A 24,399-nucleotide genomic window follows, 5' to 3' on the forward strand; every position below is an offset into this window, starting at 1 on the left:
AAGTGAAATGGAACAGAATGAATTGAAGGCTATCAAAGTTTTGTGATAAGGCAAATACTTTCACTGTTATATAAGTTATACTAAAGACTCGTGCAGACTACACGACTTTCAGCGTCGGTCGATGGCCGTGCTGTTCACACTACACAACTCGTTGTCTTGTGACGGGAGTCTTGAAGTCGTTGTGGCGTTCACACTACGTGACTGATCGGTGACAGGGGGGGGTCACACACTACACGAGCTGACAGTGGCTCTGTCACCCGACGCTGGTCTCCAAACCAAGTTTTGTCAGGAAAACACAAGGGAAATGTGAAACAGGAAATGAACGATCCTGCACACAAAACAGCTGTTTGTTATTATAAAGATCGTAATTATAAAGACAAAGAATCTGGGTAAAAGGATGGATTAGCACACGCAGGTGGCAGGGATCGTCTGAGCTGGAGGGGAGTAAAAAGGTGCAGCTCCCCGACACCCAGTTAACTCCTGACTGTGAGGTTACAACTCACTGCCCAAAAAGGAGAACAACAAACGCATGTGTGCACATCTACAGCTGAGGACTGAAACTTACTTTGGCTTCAACTCAACAGTCAATCTTGATTTCAGTTAAATGCTAAAGTTGCTGTTACCTTGTCTGTGGTCCGCTGGCAGAACACCGACTGCTTTCTGATCAGATGCTGTTGTGCGGTTGCCGAGGCGACATAAGTTTCGTTTTACGGTGGACAGACTGTGACATTACAGAGTTGTTTTCTTTTAGCTTGAAATAATGCCATACTTTGGACACTTTCTTCTTCGACCCTCGCTGTTTTCTCTCTCTTCCTCCACTTTGCAAACAGCAACATCATAATCACCTCATGTTCACAGCGTAAGCACGATGTCCGACAGTAATAAATGTCCGTGCGAAACACTGTGCTGTATAGTTATATGGATTAAATGAAGCATCAATGCAAAGAATTTGCGTCAGCATAAGCTCAGTCGGTGAAGTGCAGGATTCTCATCTTGAAGGTTGTGTGTTCAACCCCACCATGGGATAATTTTTTTCCCCCTCTTCAACAAATGGATTTTGCAGATTGACAGTTTCTCAGGCTCACATTATGGCACGTGCTGCAGTGTGTGTGTTTTGGTGTTTGATCCACATCCATCAACCTACGGACGCCTTTTCATTTCCCCAGTATCTCCAGGCAGAGGACATTTAGGGGAATCACGTTTTCTGACGGCTCTTTCAGAGGTGTTTCAAGCAGGAAACGGACTCTTTTAATGTCGTTCAGAATTTTCAAATAAAAGCTCTCAATTCAACTCCAAGCAAAGCATTACAGCAAGCAAACAAGCTTCTCACGCTTTTATTTTTTAGGCAAAACCAGTAAAGAAGAAGTGATTATGTGAGTAACTTTTGCTCTCATGACTGAGATCTATTTCAGCACCGCTATCAAAGTATTTATTTATTTATATTTTTTGCCACTATCAAAGCACCATAATCTGTCAGCGGGCCAGATATTATTGTTGGCGGGCAGTTTTGGCGAGGGTGCATAATCACAGAGAGAATAATGTGTCTCAGCTGTCTCAGCCCCTGTAGCTGTCCTACGCTCTTTGAAAGGATAGGCGGCAGTGGTAGACTGGACAAATCTCCCTTCTAAAAAGCTAAAACTTCTTAAAATTCTGCTCTTATGTGCTAGGAGATGTATTTTACTTATGTGGGTGTCAGAGGAACCCATAGCTTTGCACAGTGGATAAGTAGTGTGCTGGAGCTCATAGCCCTTGAAGCCCTTCGCTGAAGTCTGGGGTCCATTTACAACCTATTTAAGATCTGATGGTCTGCAAACAGTGACAGCAGGGCACTGGGGTTTGGGGTGGAAAGAATAGGTGCACACTTGCCCATACACTGCGTCTGTGCATTACTGATTTGTATTGTATACTGCTGTATAGTATTGTCTTTTCATTTGCTAAGATCTGTCATGGCCTGTAAGCCTGTCTATGTTCAAAGCTAGGCTGACCTTTCAAAGCACAACCAATGAGATAACAGGTGTATGCGACGTAGAGACTGATGGAAGAAAAACTCTGTTTGAAGCATCTCTGAGTTTCCTGAACTCTAAACATACCACGATCTCGCCTGAAAAGTAAAACATAGCAATGTCAGGAGTGGGGCTACCACACTTGTGAACAGGCATATAGTTACTATAGTATACAAGCTAAATCTAATGCTAAAGTTAGCTTAGCTTCCTTGCTCACTTTTAGATGCCGTATACCTGTGCTGTGCTTTGCCTCTGCTGTGCCCTACCTCGCGGTGAGCGAAGAGCAAATCATCTGAAGGCAGATTAAGAGTTCAAACAGCACTTCCTTTCAAACTCCAGCACACAGGGTGGAAGCTTTCCTACTGTCATAAATGCAAGATGGGGAACATGAAAAAGCCAAACATTTTCAAATATTCACAACCACGGGTTTTGAGTGTCAAGGTGGAGACAGCAAGATGCTTGTTTGAGTTTATAAAGAAGTCTTCAGCTTCCATCTGCAGGTGCACAATCACCTTCTATGATCAAAATATACTAGAAGAGGAGTTATTTATTTCTGAGAAAGAAATAAACCACTTGGTGTATGATGAGTCCGATAACTGTACACCTAATGGCTTACATTTCAAAACAAAAGTCCAGTTGAAAGTCACACAATTACGAATTAATAAATTGAGTCCAGTGGTGCATACATCGTGACCTGAGAAATATTTATGAGGCTCTAGCGTGTAATCACCTGAAAATAAAATTTGTTTTATCACGTTTTTGGTACCTTAGCATGAACCGCTTTTATCTACAGATGGAGTGGGTCCTCTTCTACGGAGTCTCACAGGTTGAACCGCCATTTTTCTACAGTAGTCCAGAACAGACCAACCAAACACTGGCTTTAAGAACATCTGGTACTTGACCAGGGGCCTGGACTATGAAGGAAGTTCAACATACCCAGGACATGTTTTCGTATCAGTATTCACTATGACTAACAACCGCAATCAAGCTTAATGTGATTGGTTTTCCAATGTAGCCATGAGTTGATTTCAACTTGCTCTCAACATCTTCATACTTCAGACTGGTTTTGACAAGAGTTGCGACTTGGTCCTAGTTGACTCAAGACTTGACTTAGGGGGCTTTAAGACCTACCTCATTTGGTCTGAACCAAAAAGAGTTTGGTCTGACGAAAAGAGGTAGTCTCGGTCCGGATCAAACTGAACCATGGTTCGGTTCGTTTCTGGTGTGAAAACATTTTTTCTGGATGGTTCGGACTTTAAGAACATTTACAGGAAGTTCAGCGTTTGCCGTATAAACCGGAAACAAACAAATGCACGGGGAAAAGCATTGAAATAAGTACACAATTATAAATCTCCTGTGACACTACTACATCACTATAGAAGATCACTGCCACCCATCTCTTTGGTCTCTCCTCAAACGGAGGTGCAGAAGAATCGCTTGTGGTCTTCTCCTCCTGTTAGCGACGTTATAATGTAACGAGGACGTTTAATTGCAACTAGCCTTTAGTATAGTTGGTGCTGCAGGTAGTAATGCTATAATAAAATCAATATAGTTGCAAATATGCATATGTTGTTTTTATTCATTCATTCTTGTCAAAGATACCCGCTGAACTGTTTAATAAACCAATCAATGTCAAGTATAGGGAGACACAGCCCACATAGATGATGACAACAGGACGCAAGAGTGTCATTGTAAAGTCCTTTAGTGCGGTCGCAGAATTGCAGTGTGAAACCAAACCAAAACTAACCGAATGTATCAAAATGTATCAAAACATGAACTTTGGTTCAGACCTTGGTGCGGACTTTCAGGTGTGAAAGCCCCCTTAGGCTTGCCCTTAAGGACTTGAAACTTGACTTTGACCTAAAAACAAGGGTAACCATATCATCAAATTCTGCTAGAACCTTCCCTCCCAGCATATTTTTAAAAAACTACAACAGAGCTGTGAGGGAGCAATGACTGTAGGAAGCGTGGCCTCATGGCTATAAAGTGTGTGAAGTGGGGCAAGTTTACACTTCAGTTACAGTATGTACCTTTTGGACAGCCACTGTGTGGGTAACTGCATTGTACCTGAGCAAGCAGCCCTACAACAAGAGGCTCTCCCAGTGTGTGTGTCTGTGTGGGAATGTATGTCCACAGTTCTGTAGATCTCTGAAAATAGCAGGTATCAGCAGGCCTGTGTGCCGTGTTCACTGCCACAAGTAGAATAAATCTTAGCAGGCCTAACCATGCATTAACATTATATGCCAATAATAAATTATTCTGTATACTGTTAAAAAAATGTATTTCCTCTTTAATAACAGCTCAGGTCTATTTATTTGATACTAAAAAGATAAAATTCAGGTGAAGGACTTTTTTTTTTTTTTTTAAAGCTTTTTGGCTTTCACAACTCAGCACTTATTATAAACAAAGGGTCCTGTAAATCAACCATATCCCATCTGTACTAATTTCACCATAACATAAAGAGACATTTAAGTGGCTTTTAATGTTTAAAATTAACTTGACAGTACTAAAAAGGTTGAACCTGTGCAGTTTCATCATTACAGATTTTGATTACTTGTTTAACCACAGATAATTAAAAAGAACTAAATTACAGAATGAAAACAGGTGAAATAAAAGTCAGAGGAGGCTGATGAAAAATAAAAATTTCACCACCTTTAGACATATTTCTCACTCCCTCTCTCCGTTTTCCTCTCTGACTCTTCCTCATTTGCCCTCCCTGCAGCGTTATTCTGTGCAGGCTTGACGAAAGGATGAAATGTGATGTTGGCGTTACAGCAGCAGGACCTCGACCTCCGTGTTAAATCTTTCACAGCACAATGAAAGTTCAGACAGACTAAACAATCAGCTTCACACGAGCACACAGCCTTGACAGTGGTTGAACTTGGCATCATTGTGTATGTGAACAGTGTCTGTGTTTCTGTGCTTTGAATTCAGTTTCTGTTCCACATTGTTTGGGTTGTTATTTTGTTTTCAGCTGGAATTGTTGATGACGGATCAGGGGTGTGTTTTCTACATGGTGAATCCAGTGAATTTACTCAAGTTCAAAGTTCTGAGATGTCCATGATCATAACTACAGACAGAGAGAGGAGGCTACATCAGAGCCAAAGCAGCACATTTTTAAAATGTAATCAACCCCAACTTCTTCTTTTTTTCTGATATGAAATGACTCAACAGTGTTTCCCCTAGGACAGAGTTGCAGCAGCGGAGGTAAAGTGAAATATTTTGTGTGCGTTTAGTGCATGGTATGTCTGTATATAAAACCCCAACACAACATGTCTCAGCAGCATTGCTCTTGTGTCCATGAGCATGCGATGCACATTAGAATAGCTTAAAATTTCAGTGTTTTGCCATAGTTTTATGTGAGCTTTACATGAATGTTTTGGTGGTTGTTGTCGTAGTCGTGGTCAGGGGGGTTGGGGGTCCTCCCCCAAGAAAATTTTTTCCAATGAAAAATATGTAATTTCACATCATATTGGGCCATTATTTTCACCATATCTTCGAACAAATAGTTGGAAAAGCTAGAGCAGATAATAAATAAACAACACCCAAAGATAAGTCTACTGGGGAAGAACTACAACCATTAGATTTGGGGAAAGTAATTTGTTTGGTTATGATGCTCGCCACAGAATTTTACATTTATGGCACCCCCTAAGCCTTAATGGCAGGAAAACCGTTTTAATATGACCTCAGAATCATTATAGATACGATTGTTCATGTTTGTCTTTTGTGTCTTAATTTTACAGCTGTAGACATTAATATAAAAAAATAGGCTACATGAGATACCTCCTCCCTTCTGAGGTGCATTTTATTTGCACATTAAAATCCAGAAAGAAACGTCTCCTCATTAGCTTAAAAGGAAAATAACATCCCTTTTAACTATATACAAATGCAACAGTCACAACCCACTATCAAACCAGTACTACAATAGTACTTCAATAAGCCATTAAAATATATCAATGTAAAGCCAGCTTATTCAAAAACAGTTACATTCATCTTTAAAAACCTCTGTAATCAAGGATTTGAACTTCCAAAGAGGTACCAGTACATCCAGCCGGAGGGTCCTTTGCAAGGAGTTTCAAGTTAATGGGAACTTTTAAAAGCAGCAGCCTGCTGGACTGGGTATGATGACTACTGACCGCAAAGCTGAGGAGGCTATTAATGTAAAGTGGTAATTTGCAAATGAGTGCTCTATAAATAAAGATACACAAATGTATCTGTCTCCGCATAGCTAATGATGGCCAATCCACAATATCATATATTCTGCAGGGATGTGTGCATGATTTAGCAACTGTAATAAAACGCAACGCTGCATGGTATGCAGAATCAAGTTTTTTTTTTAGAGGTGATGAAAAAAAGATAGACTGGTTTCTTCCTCACTTCATAGGGGAAACAAAACCAAGTTTGGGCCTGAGTTTCTTTAAAAGCTTATCTATGTGTATATTAAAAGCCAATTTATCGTTCAGCCAAATATCAAGATATTTGTAGCAAGTTACTCTTTCAATGACAGCCCCATTTAGTGTCCACAGGCTAAGGTTCTCCTGAGAGCGAGCTCTAGTGAATGTCAAACTTGGTTTTGGGGTATTTAAGAGTAATTTAAGGTTGTGCAATGAGAACTGCAATGCAGAGAATGCAACCTGAAGCTCCGTGAAAGCCTGAGCCAAGGTGGGAGGACATGTCTATATAACCATGTTATCTGCATAGAAATGCAACTGGGTCGATGCAAAGGTTTTCCAGTGCATGCAGACAACCATAGCTGGGACCAAAACACTGCTGGGCCACAGCAGGAAGCCTCACCTAGTCCAAATTTAAATTTTATAGCAATACCACAGAAAATGAATATTTTACAGTTTTCTTTTTCTAAGGCTATGTCTAAGCGTTTTTTTTTCCTTGGTGGCAAGCGGCTGCTGCTGTATCACTCCATATTAGCCGGTAGCTTTACGCAGATGTGTTTTTTGCTGGTAGATCATGAACTTTGTAGTTGAAGTTACATATCGTTATTTTCACAATTTTATTGACTACACAAAGTGCCTGTCACCGGCACAATTGGTTGCAATAGGCTCGGCCTACCCACGAAATAATAGGGGCTGGCACTTCCTTTCAGCCCCTAATTACAGATCAAATTAGGTGTCAATCGAAAATGTCAGAGTTCAGTAGCCATTTTGAAATGAAGATGTGTCTGCCGGCAAATACGAAACGATGCAGCAGCAGTCCCTGGGGATTTATTGACAGAATAATGTGTTTTGGTCTAAATGTTTTTACTAGATTGGATCGTCTGGACCTTTGACAACGTAACAAAACCATTTTTGTTGAAATATAATTGATCGGTGGATTACTATTTAGCTTCATAGGTAAGTCGCGACAATTTTTATTGTACTGGTTGGTCTGACAGAGGCACTGATTGTACACACTGTTATGAGGTGGTATTATGCTTTTTATTATCCCCTCTCCTGTATTGAGTTATATCTCTTTTTTGTGTATGTAACAGGTTTGCAAAGTGAAAAAGCCCAAAGTCCAGCCCAAAGGGAGTTCCCATCTCCCACAGAAAGCTCTGCTCTGAACTGCCTGAAAACAGCTCGTTTGTAGTCCAGCCCTTCACTTCCTTTACTTGGGACGTCATGAATGAAATGAATGAAAACGCGTCATAAAGCTTGCCAAGCGGCTAGCGGGGTCAGGCATTCCCTAAAACCAAGCTAGTCTGAGAGGAGGCCCTTTGGCTCAACTCGCCTTTGTTTGGTTTTCCATTGTAGAAATGTTGTACCTGTACCTGCTGAGGGATACTAAAATGTATGTATATAAAAGACTGCTGATTGGTCAGAGAGAATATTCACTATCATCATTGCTGCTCCAGACAGAGGCCAGCAATAGAAAGTTTTATATTTTACAGTTTTCCTATGGAATTTCATCACTAAATCCACTTCTGAGAAGTTTTGAGGTGAGAAATCAGCAGTGTAGATTTCGAATATTGTCAGTTTTACGAGAAGTGATGGCGGAATGCCTGTGCCAACCCGCGGGAGGAGTGTGAGAGCCCGGCCAGCCACCCGCTCTCAGAGCCCTCTGCTCCTGCCGTCACAGACCACTGCAGCAACAACGGCAGAGGAAAACACTCTTTATATTCTGAGGAATGTTGAAACGTTTTAACTTAAAAAAGAGAAAGCTGTGTGGATCGCTGGTGTGTGTGTTGCATTGAACATTACGTCGCAGCAGTTGTGTGTGGCGTCACTATGACGACAAGCTACGTACCATCTCTGGGTACTATCTGCAATGGAAAACGGAGCAGGGCCGAGCAGAGTCGAGTCTATCGATTTACGCTATGGAAGCATTTTTCTGCAAGGCAGCATAGATCATCAGAACACCGGCAACAGTTCAACGTTTAGTCCTAAAAGACAATGCAACTCTGACTCTGTTTGGGCCTGGAAATTCCCAATCACAACCTGTAAGTATGCTTTATTGGTTGTGAATTATATTTAAAATAAACACGGCAATGAAACTTCACAGACTGTTCATGTGCGTAGTTGTAAACGTTGGCTAACACAGCTAAAGCTATAACGCTATATAATGCTATGTTACCCCTAATGTACCTGAAAATGAGCATAATGCCACCTCTTTAACACAGCTGTTGTGTGCACATATACTGAAAGCCGCCACCGGGGAATGACGGCCTGCGGGCCATCGGAATGTTAAGAGGTTAAATAAAATAAAAATAGATAGAAAAGAATATTCAAAAGCTGTACGTCAGTAGGTGTTTGTTTGTTTGTTACCTGGCAGGTGCTTTCTTCATGTGCTCGCCGACGAAAGTGGCGTTGGTCATGCCCATCAGAGTGTTGGCCAAAGAAATTACAGACAGGAGGTGCTGTGTGGTGACAGCCCTTGACACGCCATACGTCCCCTTTCCCACAATGTCCGTTAGACTCAGCTTCAGACCCGTCGCCAGGGACAACTGCCGCAGCAAAGACTCCTGGGGAAACAGAGGCAGTCAAATGAACTGGGGACCCTGGAAATGCTGGCATGTGGTGTAAACGGGTCAACATAAGTGACCAGTCGTGCGTTTTTGTAGCTCAGGTGTGTTTCACTCAGCTCAGCTGAGTGAACATTTTCATGACCTGACGCTCTCTGTATTGTCTCTTTGTTATTTGTTGGTGTTCAGTTATTTTTATTGACTGGTGAAGCACTTTCTGACACTTACTCCATAAAGGTGCTACAGGAATGTCAATCAGTGATACTGTTATTATATAATAATTTGGGAGAATGTGATGGAACATAAAAATGTATGGAATACAACAAGATAAAATCTTAAATATCTATACGTTTTATGTTACTTATTGTTAGTTTTGAAATGAGTACCTAGTGGCATAAAGTATTTAAGGCATACACTAATTATTCATTTTATTATCAGTTAGTTTACTGATAATTTTTTCAATTAATCAAATAATGATTTAGTTTTACTAATGTCCAAAATAATTACCACAGTTCTCAAAGTGAGGTCTTTGACTGATGGTCAAAAAAAAAGATATTTAATTTACAAGAAAAGCAAAAAATCCTGCGCAGATTATTATTTTTAAATTAATCAATTATCAAAATTGTTAATCGTTTCTCAATCTTTGTTTTCACAAAGATTTTTGCTTTGGTATCTCGTAATATGTTTAATATTATGTATTTAAGTCTCCCTAAAAAATCTGATTTCAATCAATATTTTTAAAAGGTACAGGTACACTAATCAGGATTAGTACCAGCTAGACAGGTACCTTGAAGGTGGGCAGCATGAGGGACATGTGACCTCCTCTGGAGATCAGGCCAAAGGAGATGGGGCAGTGGGGTCTGAGCATGCCCAGTCGTTCCAGACAGATGCTGTCCAGCTGTTCGTTGAGGCCCCAGGCGTGCAGACAGGACATGAAGAGTTTGGCCGTGTCCATTGTCAGGTTGTACTCCAGCAGACTCAGAGACTTGGACTTCTCCTCCCGCTTCCTCATCTCCTCCTCCTCCTCCTCGTCTTCGTCCAAAAGATGCTCCTTGATGGTCTCCTTCATCGTCTCCTTCACCTGGTTTGGACAGATAATATTATTAAAAATTAAACAATAAAAGAACAGCACAATAATACAATGGAAGAGGGTAAATACTAGAGAAATAAACTAAATCAAAACATGAAATTATGAAGAAAAACATATCTCATGGATTTAAAACTTTTTGATGATATTCTAATTATATGACCAGCACCGGTATAGTTTAGGACTGTGACCTTCTTTTTCCTTTTGTGTTTACTGACCTGTTTGAAGATCTTGTTGGCCAGGAAGGACCCCCCCTTGTCGGCCCCGGCCTGGCTCTTCTGCAGCGTCTCTGGAGACACCAGCATGGGGTTCGGTCTCTGGGCTTCCTCTGTCAGCAGCTGGATGATGACAGCCTCCACATCGAAGAACAGCACATGCATGTCCGAGTCCGTCAGGTTGGTCTTCATTGCCTGGACCACCAGGGCATTGTGGGAGTATTTTGGCAGGTTTCCCTGGAGGCAGGAGAGAGAAACGGTAATGAATGTTAGTCAGTCTGTGTTTTCAGCATAGATACTTTGTGCTCATAGGGTGATTTGCGCCTGTAGGTTAAGTTGAGTCAGATGGCAGAGCTTCCTCCTTCTTTCAAATTATTCTGAAATTATTGTAGAAAAATGAAACAATCCTAGTGAAAATGTGTAAGTTTTATCTGTTGGGTGGGAATGTAATGGTTTGCACTAGATGGCACAAAAATTATTTTTAAATCCTACAAATAATGGCTAGACATGTCATCTGTACTCTCTGAAATGGAGTATTAAGGCTGAGACAAAGCCCGTGGACAGGACTCCAAAATGTACCATTCTTTGAAGGGGTACTCCAGTGATCTAGTATTATACTCACATCAAGTTGGGGGACTTGTGAGAGAGATTAAAAAAATAAAAGTCCAAATGAAGCAATTAATCAAATACATTTGTAGCCTAATGAAATCACTCTGAAATCATCTGGATTATTTTCTCAGACTCAACAAAACTCCTCCATCATACAACTACTTTCACAGGTCAAGTAGTACTCCCTATGATGAGTAAAATGATCTTCATGAGTAAAATTGGTTTAAAATGTATTTAATCAGCATGCAGCTAAAACAGCTAAGCGCTCAAACATGTGTCGCCTGGCTAAAGCCTAACCACTCCATTGGCATGATAGATATTAACATCCAGTTAATCACAGATAAATCAGTCTGTTCTAGTGTTGCAACTAGTGAACTGCTGACTCTTCTGGTTATCTAAGTTAACTGAGCTAAGATATTATTAGTACTTATGCTGGAAAGTATGTTATGCATTTTACAATCTATCACCTGTATAGTAGTAGAACATGGGCAAGCTCTGTTAATGGCCTTATTGATTCCTGTTGGTTCAATGGTGGTTTATATCTATACTGAGCAAGTCTGCTTGTTAAATACTGACTTACTCGTTGTCGTTTATTGTTACTGTTCCCAGAGCCACACCCACATGTACAAGTCCCGCACCTGGTTGCATGTAATTGTAGCAGTGATGCAGCAAGAGCAGAAATAGACTAATGAAAGGGCTAAACTGTATACCAGATCCTGTGATCCTCTGGAGGGATTCACTTACTCAAACCAGTATTCGTCCAGAAATACTGAATATAAAATATATTTGAAGTAGTTTAGAGACAGTCTTCATTACACAGTTTGTCCACCAGAGAGCAATAACAAGATTATTTTTGGCTGAACGTGGCCTTTAACAGTACGTGCGTTCGAGATGACTGCAGCTGACTTTCGCCGACTTGACAGTCTAACATGAGCTGCAGGTGGCTGCAGGGGCAGGGTATAAAAACACATTCTACCTGCAGCGCAGACGAAAGTCAGACACAATTTCTAACTAGCATGCCTTATTTTAAGTCCAGCATGCATCACGTTAAGTCAGCTCTGCAGAGCGCCGCATGAAGTCAAACTCACCTATTAATTGCGTTCATTTAAATTTTGGCCACTTCAGGGCAGCAAAGCATGCTGAAAACACAAAATCTGACAGATCAACATTGTATAAACGTGTTGCAGCTAATATGTTGGCAAGAATTTAGAGATCCTCATCAAAACTCCAACCTGAACTGTGAACAAAAACATTTTTTAAAGCAGGCCTATTTTACTGCTTTTCAAGTCCTGTATGGCAGCTTTGCATGATTCAAATTCCAAAAAAAAATAATATTCTGTCTAATACTGGCCCTTCATGTAGGCCTTCATTTTAGCCTCTGTCTGAAACAAGCTGTAGATGCTCCTGTGTCTTTAAGGCCCCCCCTCTCAAAGCCCTGAAGCATGTGATCAGGCTGTCGTTGTCCCTGAGCCACACAGATAGTGTGAGCGGCTGGTAGAAAAAGAAGTTCAACGTTCAGAACAGGAGGAAATCTGAGGTTTTTGCTGACAGGGATTTCTTTTACCTCATTATTGGAAGCTTTGGCCATGTTTAACATGAACATCCAACATTGTAGATAAGTCATAAAATGTGGAAAAGCATAATAGGTCTCCTTCCAAAAAAAAGATTTCAGCCCTTAGGGAATAATTATTTAAATACCTTAGACACAAACTATCATACAGAACACAACACAACACACACACACCACACACACACACCCCATTAGCTGTAATTGCCACTAACACGCTGCTCGATTTTAATTAGCAGAGACACATGCATGTAGTTGTATATAGACTGCAATCAGACAACTGGGATCCTGTGAGAATCTGACTACGAGGGAGGAGAAAGGGAGGGCGGAGTGCTTAAAGGAAAAATGAAGTGATGAAGTAATGAGGGGAAATTTGGTCGGCTGTCTGCAGTTTGAGCACTTCCACTGTCTAAATGCCTTCGTGGCTGTCAAAAATAACAACTTTAAAAACTGCAGTGAGCTCATCTTGAAACTGCTGTGACACCATAATGTTTACATCTTCCAGATACCTTCGGCTCCATGTTTTTTCTTTTTAATTCTTACATTTTGTTCTTAAAAGAACAGCACAAAATAACTTTTCTCAGTGTGAGCATAAAAGTTGCAGGTTCTTGCATTGCGGAAAGTCAGATTAAATGGTGTAGTGTGAGTACCCACCCAGCTTAGACATCACATTAAAAAAAACAGAGTGTTCTCTAATATTCAGATATTCAGTTTACGATGGTAAAAAATATTAAATTAAGGACTCACATCAGACCAGCCAGTAGCAAAGAATGTTTTGTATTCTCGTTTGATAAATAACATTGGCCGATAGACCAGTCAATCAATTGACTAATGCTTTAAGCATTAGTTATGTTCACACTGTAGACCGGAAGCAGACTGCTAAAGCTTCACACTATCAGTAATATCAATGGGCTGTTAATGATTGTCACTTGCACGCTGTGTAAGCACAATAACACGTTTGGCTAGCTCCCTCCCCTCAATCTTCAAAGAACATCTATTTGAAAGGTACTGATTGAAGAGTAGCGTAACTCATTTAAGGAATAGGCAGTGGGTAATGTGTGTGTGTAGAGTGTGTTTGGTTGAGAGACACACAGCGAGTGGCAGTAAGTGACAGTGAAAGCAAGCCGAGCAGAGGAACAGATGAGCAGTTAGTTTTCAGTCTGGCAGTAAATGTAGAGTGTAGGTTACAGTGTGTAGGTCAATATGTGCTGCAGCTTCTCATGACCAAGAAAAGTCTGTCTATTGTTTCCCAACTGCTGGGAAAGTGGATGCGGTTAGAGCTAGCAAACATCTCCCCTGGGCTTCAGACTCTGGTCTGGAAGCTGATCAGGAAAGTATAGTAGGGGAGACGGGACGGTTGCAACACGCAGTTCTCCCAATCACTCAGATTATTTAGACTAGACCAACCAAACGGTTAGATTAAAGTTGCACCGCTCTGCTAATTACCAATACTATTTAAAGATGCTTACACATGACATATCGTTAATAGAGGTCAGACTGACCCAACTCTGAGTATAATTGCAACACATCAGGGACAGTAAAAGTACATTCAATTTCACTTTTTAAAGGAGACCTATTATACTGCATTTCCAGTCCTATATTGTAGTTTTGCATGAATCAAAGTTGAAAAATAAAATCATTTTCTATCTTCTGTCTCTTTATGGAGGCCTTCATTTCAGCCTCAGTCTGAATGAAGCTGTAGATGCTCCTGCCTCTGTAAGGCCCCTCCTCTCAAAGCCCACTGTCTTCTGATTGGCCAAGACCTGAGGCGGAGCAAACAACCACATATGTCATACCTGCTAGCTCCTAGAACGGAGCCGTTGGAAGAAAAAGCAGTTCAAAACAGAGCGTTCAGAACAGGAGGAAATCTGAGGTTTTGGCTCACAGTGATTTCTTTTAATTACTGTTTACTCATTATTTGAAGCTGTGGCCATGTTTAAATGAACATCCAACATTGTAATGTTGTAAGAAAGTACAATTTCCTTGAGGTAAACTAAATACATACACCTAAGTCTTCTACCTTCTACCTAAACCATTAGAAATTGCTAGTCCATGACGTTAAACATGCAGTCAACGTTGTGAAACGGTCGTAGTTTGGTTAGGTTTAGGAAAAGATTGTAGTTTGGGTACAAATAACTACGTCACGTAAGTCACGTGATCTAAGTAATGGAAGTCGTAACATTACTTAACTTAAAATTTTAAATATGTCAAAATTGACTTTATTTTGCACTGGACTCAAACCCAGTTCTCCTCAATGAAAGTCCTTTGTCCTTTGTTAGTTTGACCCATCCATCCACCTTATGCAGATTTTCTTGCTCTTTATACTAAATCACCTGACTTCTTTTGCTCTCCTCATACTTACTACAGCCACTAGAGGTCACGGCTTAACAATAAACAAAAATATAGGTCGTAATAAGCTGCTTGAACAATCGACCTATACGGCTGTTTTTCTGGTCAGGACAGACTGGGAGTGCCAGATCCTCATGAAGATTTAGCGCCGTGTCAAACCGGCCTCTGGTTACAATACAACAGCTGCCGCGCCCCCTGAGGCACACGTGGATGCAGGGGCCCTTTCAACCCTGCTTGGAGCTTTAGTGTTACCTTTTACTTTTATTAATCAAATCACTAATATTTCTCTGTGTTGCACCTTCAGTTTAGAAAACACGGGTTTTTAACCTTTGAAGTTCATCGAACTGAACTGGATGTGACTGTGTGAAAGAGACAGAGAGAGAACAATAATTAGCAGTGGAGACTCCTGACTGACCGAGAGACACAATACACCTGCAGCTGGGACACTGGGACACACACACACACACACACACACACACACACACACACCCCTCAGGGAAGACTTTCCTGTCAAAAGGGTGATGCTGCTCCTCCTCGCTTTGTGTGTATGTGTCTGCCTGAGTGTGTGTGCTGCTTTGGTGGATGAACACTGCCATCTAAGGGCAAACAGCAACATTACACATCACACACAATAATAAACACGGACATGGTGACAGGGTTTTGTGACTGACCTGATAATAAATGTTTGAACTCAAGCAGATACTGCAGCTACAACTGGTCGTCTTTAGTTCTGATGTCGATCTGAATTTTCTGAATGAATAAATTCTAAAATTTTGACCAGTTTCTCTGGAGATCTCCTTACTGCACCAGGTAGCAAATAGAGAGAGATTTCAGACCGCTTTGTTTTGTGTCTATTCTGTTCTTGAAAAACTATCTGAACGCAGACACACACTGTAACTGTTTATGAAAAACTGATATTTCAATTCAGTCTCTTATCTACACGCAAGCACACACACGCACATACAGTATACACTGTAGTATACACCTATAGCTCCTGGGCAGTAGGTCTAAAGGTCATCGTCCTGCAGGGCCCTTCTGGCAAACGCCACTGGAGTCCAATACACAAAGACACACGCACACAGACAAACACAGATTCTAGTGAGTACACACACACACACACACACACACACAGGGTAGCACTCAATACTTTAAAATTTAAATGAATAAAAAGAGAGCTTGAAATAAAAATCTTAACTTGGATAAAAATGATCAATCACAATGCTGTTAAAGACTGATGCCTCCTGTGGGGTGGTCTGAGACTGTAGTTTGTGGGACCCTGGAGGGCAGGTGTACCAGTGAGAGGTTCTTAACTTAATTTAGGTTGCAGTCTGCAGGCCACTTCTTTAGGTAACATCTGAGACGCAGGTAAGGGACGACTTAAGCAAGACGTACAATAAAAACCTTAAAAGTGAAGTTTGACTGGTTCATAGTTTCCCTGGCAGTGGGCCAGTCGTTGTTTCATGCCGTGTCATGCTGTTTGGCACAGTAATGGTGATTACTGGTATTTGTAGGGAAGCAGTGAAGAGCCATGGCTGTGTGAACCTAAATACATTTTTAACATTTATTTTAAGGTTTTGTAATATGATTTTACTTTTACGCTGAGATCCAGTTAAACTGTCATTTTACTTCCTATCTATACTTTCTTTTAAAGAATTGAGCATTTACTTTATTTTATTATTGTGTTGTTTTTACTTCCTTACTCTTTTTCAATATATTACGTTTGTCTATTTTGTCTAATGTTTCTATTTCTGTTTTATCAACTACGTCAAGAACAAAGAACAAACTATTCTGAGCTGCAACCAATCTATGCATCTTTTCAATTACTCTATAGTGTATTTGAAAATTTAAGTGAAAAAAATGACAGAAATAAATTGCAGCAAATACGAGCTCTGAGAGCCGAAATGTCTACTTTACTCTGAGCAAAGGTCCAAAGGCCAAAGATATTCAGTTTATTAGTTATATACCAACAGAAAGCTACCAAACAGCAAAACCCAGAAACGTTTTGACAGCAAACCTGCCAGAGGACAAACTCAAAGTAACACATGTGACATCCCCACACACACACACAGGAAATCTGAACAACAATAAACATCAGCTGTAAATACACACTGACGAAGGCTTGGAGCTGGCTGGGTGTAACATTTAGGTTGACTGACATTTCATGGTGATTATCTGTCATTACAGACATCAGGGGAGTACACACTCTCACGCGCACACACCGAAGATAGTGGTTGGTTTTGACCCCTAATGTGAGTGTGAAATGACAGAGATGAGAAGCAGAAAAGAGAACTGTGATCTCGTTCAGGGAGAAAAGATTGCAGCTGTTGTGCCTTTTCAAAAAAGAGCTGCGATTATGGCCAGTTAAGGCACAAAAAAACAAACAGGAGACACCTATAATAAAACCAACACATGGGTGGGGGGAGAACACAAAGGTTATGTGGTGGACGGGAAGAGAAGAAAAGGGACAACCCCGACAGAAGAGGAGATGGAGAGCTTAGCTAAATGGCTTCAAAGTGAAGCTGTAAAAGTCAAACTGTACCAGCAGCTGAAGTAAACGCTGCTCAGACACTAAATAATTCATAGCGTTTGTTTTCTGTGCTGGGACACCCAGGTGGGCGGGGTTTACTCCGTCAGGGCTGATCAGATCATCCGAGTCTGACAAGTGAACTTCTGATCCTCCGAGGGGTCAACGCAGACAAGCTGCTCCACATGAAACAGTTGGAGCAGGACTCTGAAAGGTGATTTGTTCGAAGTGTGGCAGGAATTCTTGGGTCAACTTGTTTTTGTCTGACTGCTTTCAAAAGCAGAGTACTTTATGAATGAAAAGTAACATTAATGATAAAGAAAATAGTTTAAAAATGTCTCAGCTGGTATTCAACATTAAATTCTGAAACTGTAACCACAAAGCCTCAGTTTTCAGTAATGCTGTACAAACGAGTCTGTGTGAATATTGGAATAAGTGATTAGAGCCGCTCATTCTACATTAGGTTGGTGAACTGTCTGTACGAAAAAGCCTACACTTGTTGCACTGCTATAAGAGTGGCTTTATAAATTATTACTGCACTTCTAAAAAATGTCTTTCCCCATTATAATATTGTTTGTGAATTAATTATTTTACACCCAGCTGCATGCAGGGCCTAGGTTTATTTGTTGGCCACTTGGGGGAAGTGGAGTAAGATGAAAGCCAACCCCAATACATTTCCTGCAATTTAGACATTAGCAATTTGAACTGGATGGTAAAAATTCTTAGCAACTTATAAGGTGAAGGAAAAATTTATTAAAATATTACAGTCAGTACAAACCATGTAAAATAAGATAACTACTTAAATTGTTGTCTTTGTAAACCTTCCCACCATCAGTGGCAACACTGTGCCCACTGCTGCTGAGCAGTCGGTGAGCAAGGAAGATGATGTGAACAGACCTTTCAAATTCTAGAGTCAATTCTCCTCACATTGTGTTTAAAGAAATATAAACTAGAACAATACTGCAGCTTGTGTGCATAATGTTCCATTTTTCAAAAGAGATTTGAACTGTTGTTGGACATGCAGTCTCCTCCAAAAGTTTTGGAACGGTAAGGCAAATTCCTTTGTTTTTGTTATTCACTGAAGACATTTGGGTTTAAGATCAAAAGATGAGTATGAGACTTTTATCTCCTGGTATTCACATGTGTTAAACAACTCAGGACATATCACCGTCTGTATTAGACCACAGCATTCTTAGGTGAGCAAAAGGAACAAATAATCTTAAAGTAAATAACATTTAATATTTGGTGGCGTAACCCTTGCTTGCAATAACTGCCTCAAGCCCGCGAACCATCGACATCACCAAACTGTTGCATTCTTCATTTGTGATGCTATTCCAGGCTTTTACCGCAGCTTCTTTCACTTCTTCTTTGTTTCGGGGGGTTTCTCCCTTCAGTCTCCTCTTAAGGAGGTGAAATGCAGCTCTGTTGGGTTCAGGTCAGGTGATTGATTTGGTCAGTCTAAAACCTTCCATTTTTCCCCTGATGAAGTCCTTTGTTTTGTTGGCAGTGTGCTTTGGCTCATTGTCCTGCTGCATGATAAACTTCCTCCCCATTAGTTTCAATGCATTTCTCCGTAAACTGGCAGACAAAATGTTTCTGTCCACTTCTGAATTCATTCTGCTGCGACCATCATCAGTTCCATTATCAATAAATATTAATGAGCCTGTTCCAGAAGCAGCCATGCACGCCCAAGCCACGACATGACCTCCACCAGGCTTCACAGATGAGCTTGTATGCTTCGGATCATAAGCAGTTCCTTTCTTTCTCCACACTTTGGCCTTTCCATCACTTTGCTAGAGATTAATCTTGGTCTCCATCCGTCCATCAGATTGTGTTGCAGAACTGTCGCGCCTCATCTCTGTACTTCTTTGCAAATTTCAGTCTGGCCTTCTGATTCTTCCTGCTGATGAGTGGTTTGCATCTTGTGGTGTGGCCTCTATATTTCTGCTCTGAGTCTTCTTCCAACAGTGGATTGTGATACCTTCACCCCCTGCACTGTGGAGGTCGTTGCTGATGTCACTTCCTGATGTTTTGGAGGTTTTCTTCACAGCTCTCACCATATTTCTGTCATCAACTACTGTTGTTTTCCTCGGGCCGACCTGTTGGACGTCTGTTGCTCAGTACACCAGTAGTTTCTTTCTTTTTCAGGACATTAAATTGTTGTGTTTGCTATGCCCAATGTTTGTCCAATGGCTCTGCTCGATTTTCCTTCTTTTCTCAGCTTGACAGTGGCTTGATTTTCTCCCATAGACAGCTCTCTGGTCTTCATGCTGGTTTATCCTCTTTAACATGAAATGCAGTCTTTACAGGTTTGAACCAAGGATGAAAACTTGGACTAGTCATGCAGAGCTATTTAATGTTGGACAATCAACCTAAAAGGCAACACCTGGGCAACAAGAAACATCTGGCAGTCACATGTTCCAATAGTTTTGCTCACTTGAAAAATGGGTAGGTTCAAACAAAGGGTGGTATGTCCTGAGTTGTTTAACACATCTAGATGTGAATACCAGGAAATGAGAGCTGAAATTGTCTGAATATGTGGGGAGAATGCATGTAACCTTTAAGCCGCTTAGCGGGCTTTTCTCATGACACAAGTAAACTAAGATCCGAGAGCCGACATTGCTAAGAGACGCGCTGTCAATTTCTGTGATATGCTACTGACTGGAGAATGAGTAGCTAGTAACATTAGCACTGATTTCCCACTGGACTTTTCTCTGTGCTCGTGTTATTTCCACGCCTGCTGAGTCATCGGCAGCTCCCGCAAACTCAGTGCTGTGTTGCTCCTGCATTATAGAGAGGAGGGGGTCTGGCTAGCATTAGCCTGCCCACCATTTAACAGAGACATTGCCAGACAGAACCAAAACCTGCTGGAGATCACTAACGTAGGGGGCACTATCAACTAACAATTTTTCATTACAAGTTTGACCGAATAACTACACAGGTTAAATGTATACTGACCTGTGCTCATTTCCAGCTCTGTATTTGTATTCTGGGATTCAGAGTAGCTTTGCATAGTTCACAGTTAAAATTAATAAACATAATTATCTTACACTAGCCCTTTACACAGGCCCTTAGCTCATCCTCCATCTGAATGTAACTGCTGCTCTCTGTAACTTTAGCTGCCTTTAGCTAGTTAGCTTACTTAGCAGTGCAGCTAACAAGAAACTAACTCACTCTCCTGCAGGCATACTAAACAACCAAACACTTGCTAGACTTTTGTCCACACTTTTCACATTGCTAATAGAGATTATCATGACAGAAGAGGAGCTCTGGCCAAATCCAGTTATATCTGTTGGCTGCACTGGATGTGAACTAAATCTGTGTCAGATGCAACTGTATTTTTGAAAAAATGTCCCTGCCTGCACAATTTTCTTCCCGTGAAAAAGTTGAAATTAGACTACAGTATAAAATAACAAGGAACATTATTGAATAGCAACTTTACAAAAGCAGTTTTTAAAAGTAAGGTCCATTCTGCAACTCTGACAGTGACTCACAACTCTTTACATTTAGGCAGAGTTCTCCTTTAAACCTCTAAAGCTGCTCTCTGGAAACTCCAGCTCAGAGAAAAGAAACACAGTTCTTTTTTTTCTTTGACATTTAAGATAGTTCATCCTTCCCTGGGAGACACAAGTGGTCGCGCGCACACACACACGTAGTAGTGTTGACCTTTGTTTAGTCTCCAGCAGAGTTTTAATTGGTCTGTGACTTTCGGCAGCTATCTGACCGACATGACCAGTCTGTCTGTGTGTGTGTGTGTGTGTGTGTGTGTGTGTGTGTGTGTGTGTGTGTGTATTACTCATGTTGTGGGGACACAAATCTCTTTGCACAGTGCCTTTGCAGTAAGATACACGATTCCCCCTAAACATAAATCATCAGGTGAAGACTTTAGAGTTAGGGTAACACTGTGGGTGTGTCTGTTTTTTGATGAATTACACAGAGAACCAAAGACAGTTTTTTTTTTTGAAAAAACAAAAACGTCTTTGTTCTCTTCCACACCTGCAGTTAAGGGTGCTTTCACACCTGTAGTTCGGTTCATTTGGTCCGGATCAAGTGAAAAAAATGATACACTGCTGCATTTTAGTTCTGGTCCAGTTCATGTTCATACTGCGGTTTTACAAACGAACCTAGAGAACTGTGGGATCGCTGTCACAAATGTTTTATGGACTTAATGAACTGACAGGGTAAACGGAGTAGTACTACTTGCCCTCCTTCTTTAACAGCTTTTGACCAATATTCATGGAAAATACCCGTGCTGACAAGTGAAGGTTACCAAATGATTTAGCCTATATGGCTTACACAGATCAATTATAAGATCGCTGAACACATTTTTCGGACAGCAGATGGATTTCTTAGTGGTTTAGTTTTTGAAATAATGTTCAGATCACATCTCTGCTATCATTCGTTTCGGTTCGTTTTCTTTCACATCACAAGTGAACCACCCCATAGTTCATTTGAAACCGTGCCGAGATCACCTCTTCAAGGAAGTCTCGGCCCGCTTTTTTGGTCCGCTTTTCATGCGGACCCCAGTGCGACTGCTGCATTCACACCTGCCCAAACGAACCGCACCAAGGGGTCAAATGAACTCTAGTGCGATTCAGCTGAACTGAATGAAGTAGGTGTGAAAGCACCCTAAGTTGATCAGGTCCAGACCAATTAAAAAAATAATTGTTGCCTTTAACTTCTAATTTCAGTTCATGTTTAAACTGACTAATCACAAAGAAACCAGGAGCTGTAAACATTGTCTGTGTGACAGTGGTTGGACTAGTTTGATGTCATCCTGCATCATCAGTACTAAACGGACCCAAAGGGGGAAAATCAAACTTCAACTCAAGCTCACCAAGAACCAAGTGATTCTGAAAATCAAAAGAATGAACTGGACCTCATTTATCAGAAAATAATGACAAATTGGTAAAACAGGATTAAAAAGATGCATCTTATACTATATTATTGTGGGGGAATCATTATTGTGCTTTCACACCAGCCCAAACAAACAGAGCTCAGAGTTAGGTGTAAGGGTATTTCTCCTTAATAAATCATATTCAGTTGATTAGCAAAATTACTGGTGATTCATTTTCTGTCGACTGAATCCAAGATTAACTGGCTAATCCTCCAGAAGCCATTTACCAAACAAAGCCTCTGCTGTGGTGTGACCGCTGGTCTTTACCTTGTCAGCGTTGTCTGCAGCCAGCAGGTTGGTGGCGAGCGTCTGCAGTTTGTGCTGGGCCATGTTCTTCAGGGCCGCCAGGCTGCGGCGAGTCATTGCCTGCTTCAGGTTCACAGCAGAGTGGCTCAGAGCATCCACAGTGGCCGGGGCCAGCTCATCACAGGCGTTCAGGATCTCCACTGCCGTTATACCCATCACACAGCGGTCCAAGGCTCCTGAAAACACAAACAAGTAAAAAAAATCTCAGTCTCACTGAAGAGGAATCAACTATTTGGTCAAGAGATTGTTAAAGAGCTACTGGGTGGGTTAACATGCTATTTCCTGAGATATTTTGGTCCCTCTCCCGTATTGAGATATTATGTTTGGGACTGCATCTTTTCACACTTCATACACCTGACACCTGTCCACATGTATTGGTGTACTTTTGGTTGGGGTTTGTTAGTTCAAAAACAATCTAAACGTGAGTGACATTTCAGACATTGTGCTTCAAACTGTATGTTTAGACCTTCGCTGTTAAGCATGGCAATGCTCCCGTGTGGGAAGCCAGCTCCAGAAAGAAATAGATTACCCAGTTTAGTGTGGAAGAACTTGAATGGCCTGCACAGAGCCCTGACCTTGAATTACATCCAACATCTTTAAAATGAACTGGAACTCTGACTGAGAGCCAACATGAGTGCTGGACCTCACTAATGATGGGAGCAAATATCTGCAGCCAGGTTGACAAATCTGGCAGAAAGCCTGAAACCAGAGGAGCAGCAGATTAACGCCCATGGTTTAGGAATGTCATATTCATCTATAATATATAGTTATCGCATATAGCTATAACGTGTACACATACTTTTGTTCAGGGTATCAGAGTGTAAGCAAACTCATTTCATCTCTGCCTCCCTTTCTCTGCGCTCTCTGTTTTTATCAGTGTTTCTTTTCTTGTTCATGCACTCTCCTTCCATTTATATCAATCCGCCAATCTCTCTCTCACAGCATCTCCCACTCAGTTTGTCTCGATGCTCAGTATCATCATCTATTGTCTCTGCAGAGAGAGGTTTAGAGAGACATCATTAGCTGCAGACATCGGTATTGGCTCTGTATAGAGTGAGGGGACAAGTGGTACCATTGTACCTGTGTGTGTGTGTGTGTGTGTGTGTGTGTGTGTGTGTGTGTGTGTGTGTGTGTGTGTGTGTGTGTGTGTGTGTGAGAGAGTGAGAGAGAGAGAGACCTGAATGAGCTGTATTGCTGGGAGATTGCAAGGTAGCTAAGTGTGAAATTAAGGAAGGTGTGTGTGTATTCAGGCGTTGGACATGCTATAGGAGCATGGCTCACAGGCCCTTCATCACACACACACACACACAGCCTTGTGGCACTATCTTCATGGGGACTCGCTGCTAACATAATGCATTCCTGAGCCCCTTACCCAAACCTTAACCATCACAAGGTAAATGCCTAACCTTAACCCCCTAGCATTAACCTCATTTCAACCTGAACCTTAAAACCATTTAAACTTGTGGGGTCCACAAGTATAGTGGAATCCCGGTTTTTGGACCCAACGAACACGAGCGCGCGTGCGCACACACACACACACACACACACTTCCAGTGGCTAGTCATCATTCAAGCTCATGTTACCTCTATGCTGTGCCACGTACATGTTTCATGGTAATGATGAAACTAATGAATAAAAATGACTAAGGATATAGGGCAAAGGGGAGTCTGAAGGGCCTTGTTCACAGGTGGACAGCTCTCAGCACAGGTTTGAATGTACCTAAGACAAAAAAACACCAAGAAAAAGCTGCCACAACAACAACAACAGGCAAAATAGATTCTCGTGGATACAGGACACACCAAACACACAAAGATTACTTAGTCGAAAAGGAACGGCTAGCTGCACGGCTTAATTTAGCTGTTTAGCTCAGTTGGCCGTGTAGCTAGT

The 24,399-nt window shown here is 41.3% G+C and overlaps 1 protein-coding gene across 2 annotated transcripts in view; it reads right to left on the reverse strand.

The window, feature by feature from the left end:
* Nucleotides 1-24,399, reverse strand: part of LOC119914376 (WD repeat-containing protein 7) — a 127,567-nt gene that overhangs the window by 76,818 nt on the left and 26,350 nt on the right. For both annotated transcript variants that reach the window (XM_038733659.1, XM_038733660.1), the window contains exons 15-18: nt 22,474-22,688; nt 10,264-10,497; nt 9,746-10,039; nt 8,762-8,958 (exon numbers count right to left, since the gene is read on the reverse strand). In XM_038733659.1, the coding sequence (XP_038589587.1) occupies nt 8,762-8,958; nt 9,746-10,039; nt 10,264-10,497; nt 22,474-22,688 (940 nt within the window). The remainder of the gene's footprint in view (nt 1-8,761; nt 8,959-9,745; nt 10,040-10,263; nt 10,498-22,473; nt 22,689-24,399) is intronic.

This window comes from Micropterus salmoides, unplaced genomic scaffold, assembly GCF_014851395.1.
Source record: "Micropterus salmoides isolate LMB-PRFRI ecotype aquatic unplaced genomic scaffold, ASM1485139v1 Ms_hic_scaffold_20, whole genome shotgun sequence".
In the NCBI taxonomy this organism is placed as follows: domain Eukaryota; kingdom Metazoa; phylum Chordata; class Actinopteri; order Centrarchiformes; family Centrarchidae; genus Micropterus; species Micropterus salmoides.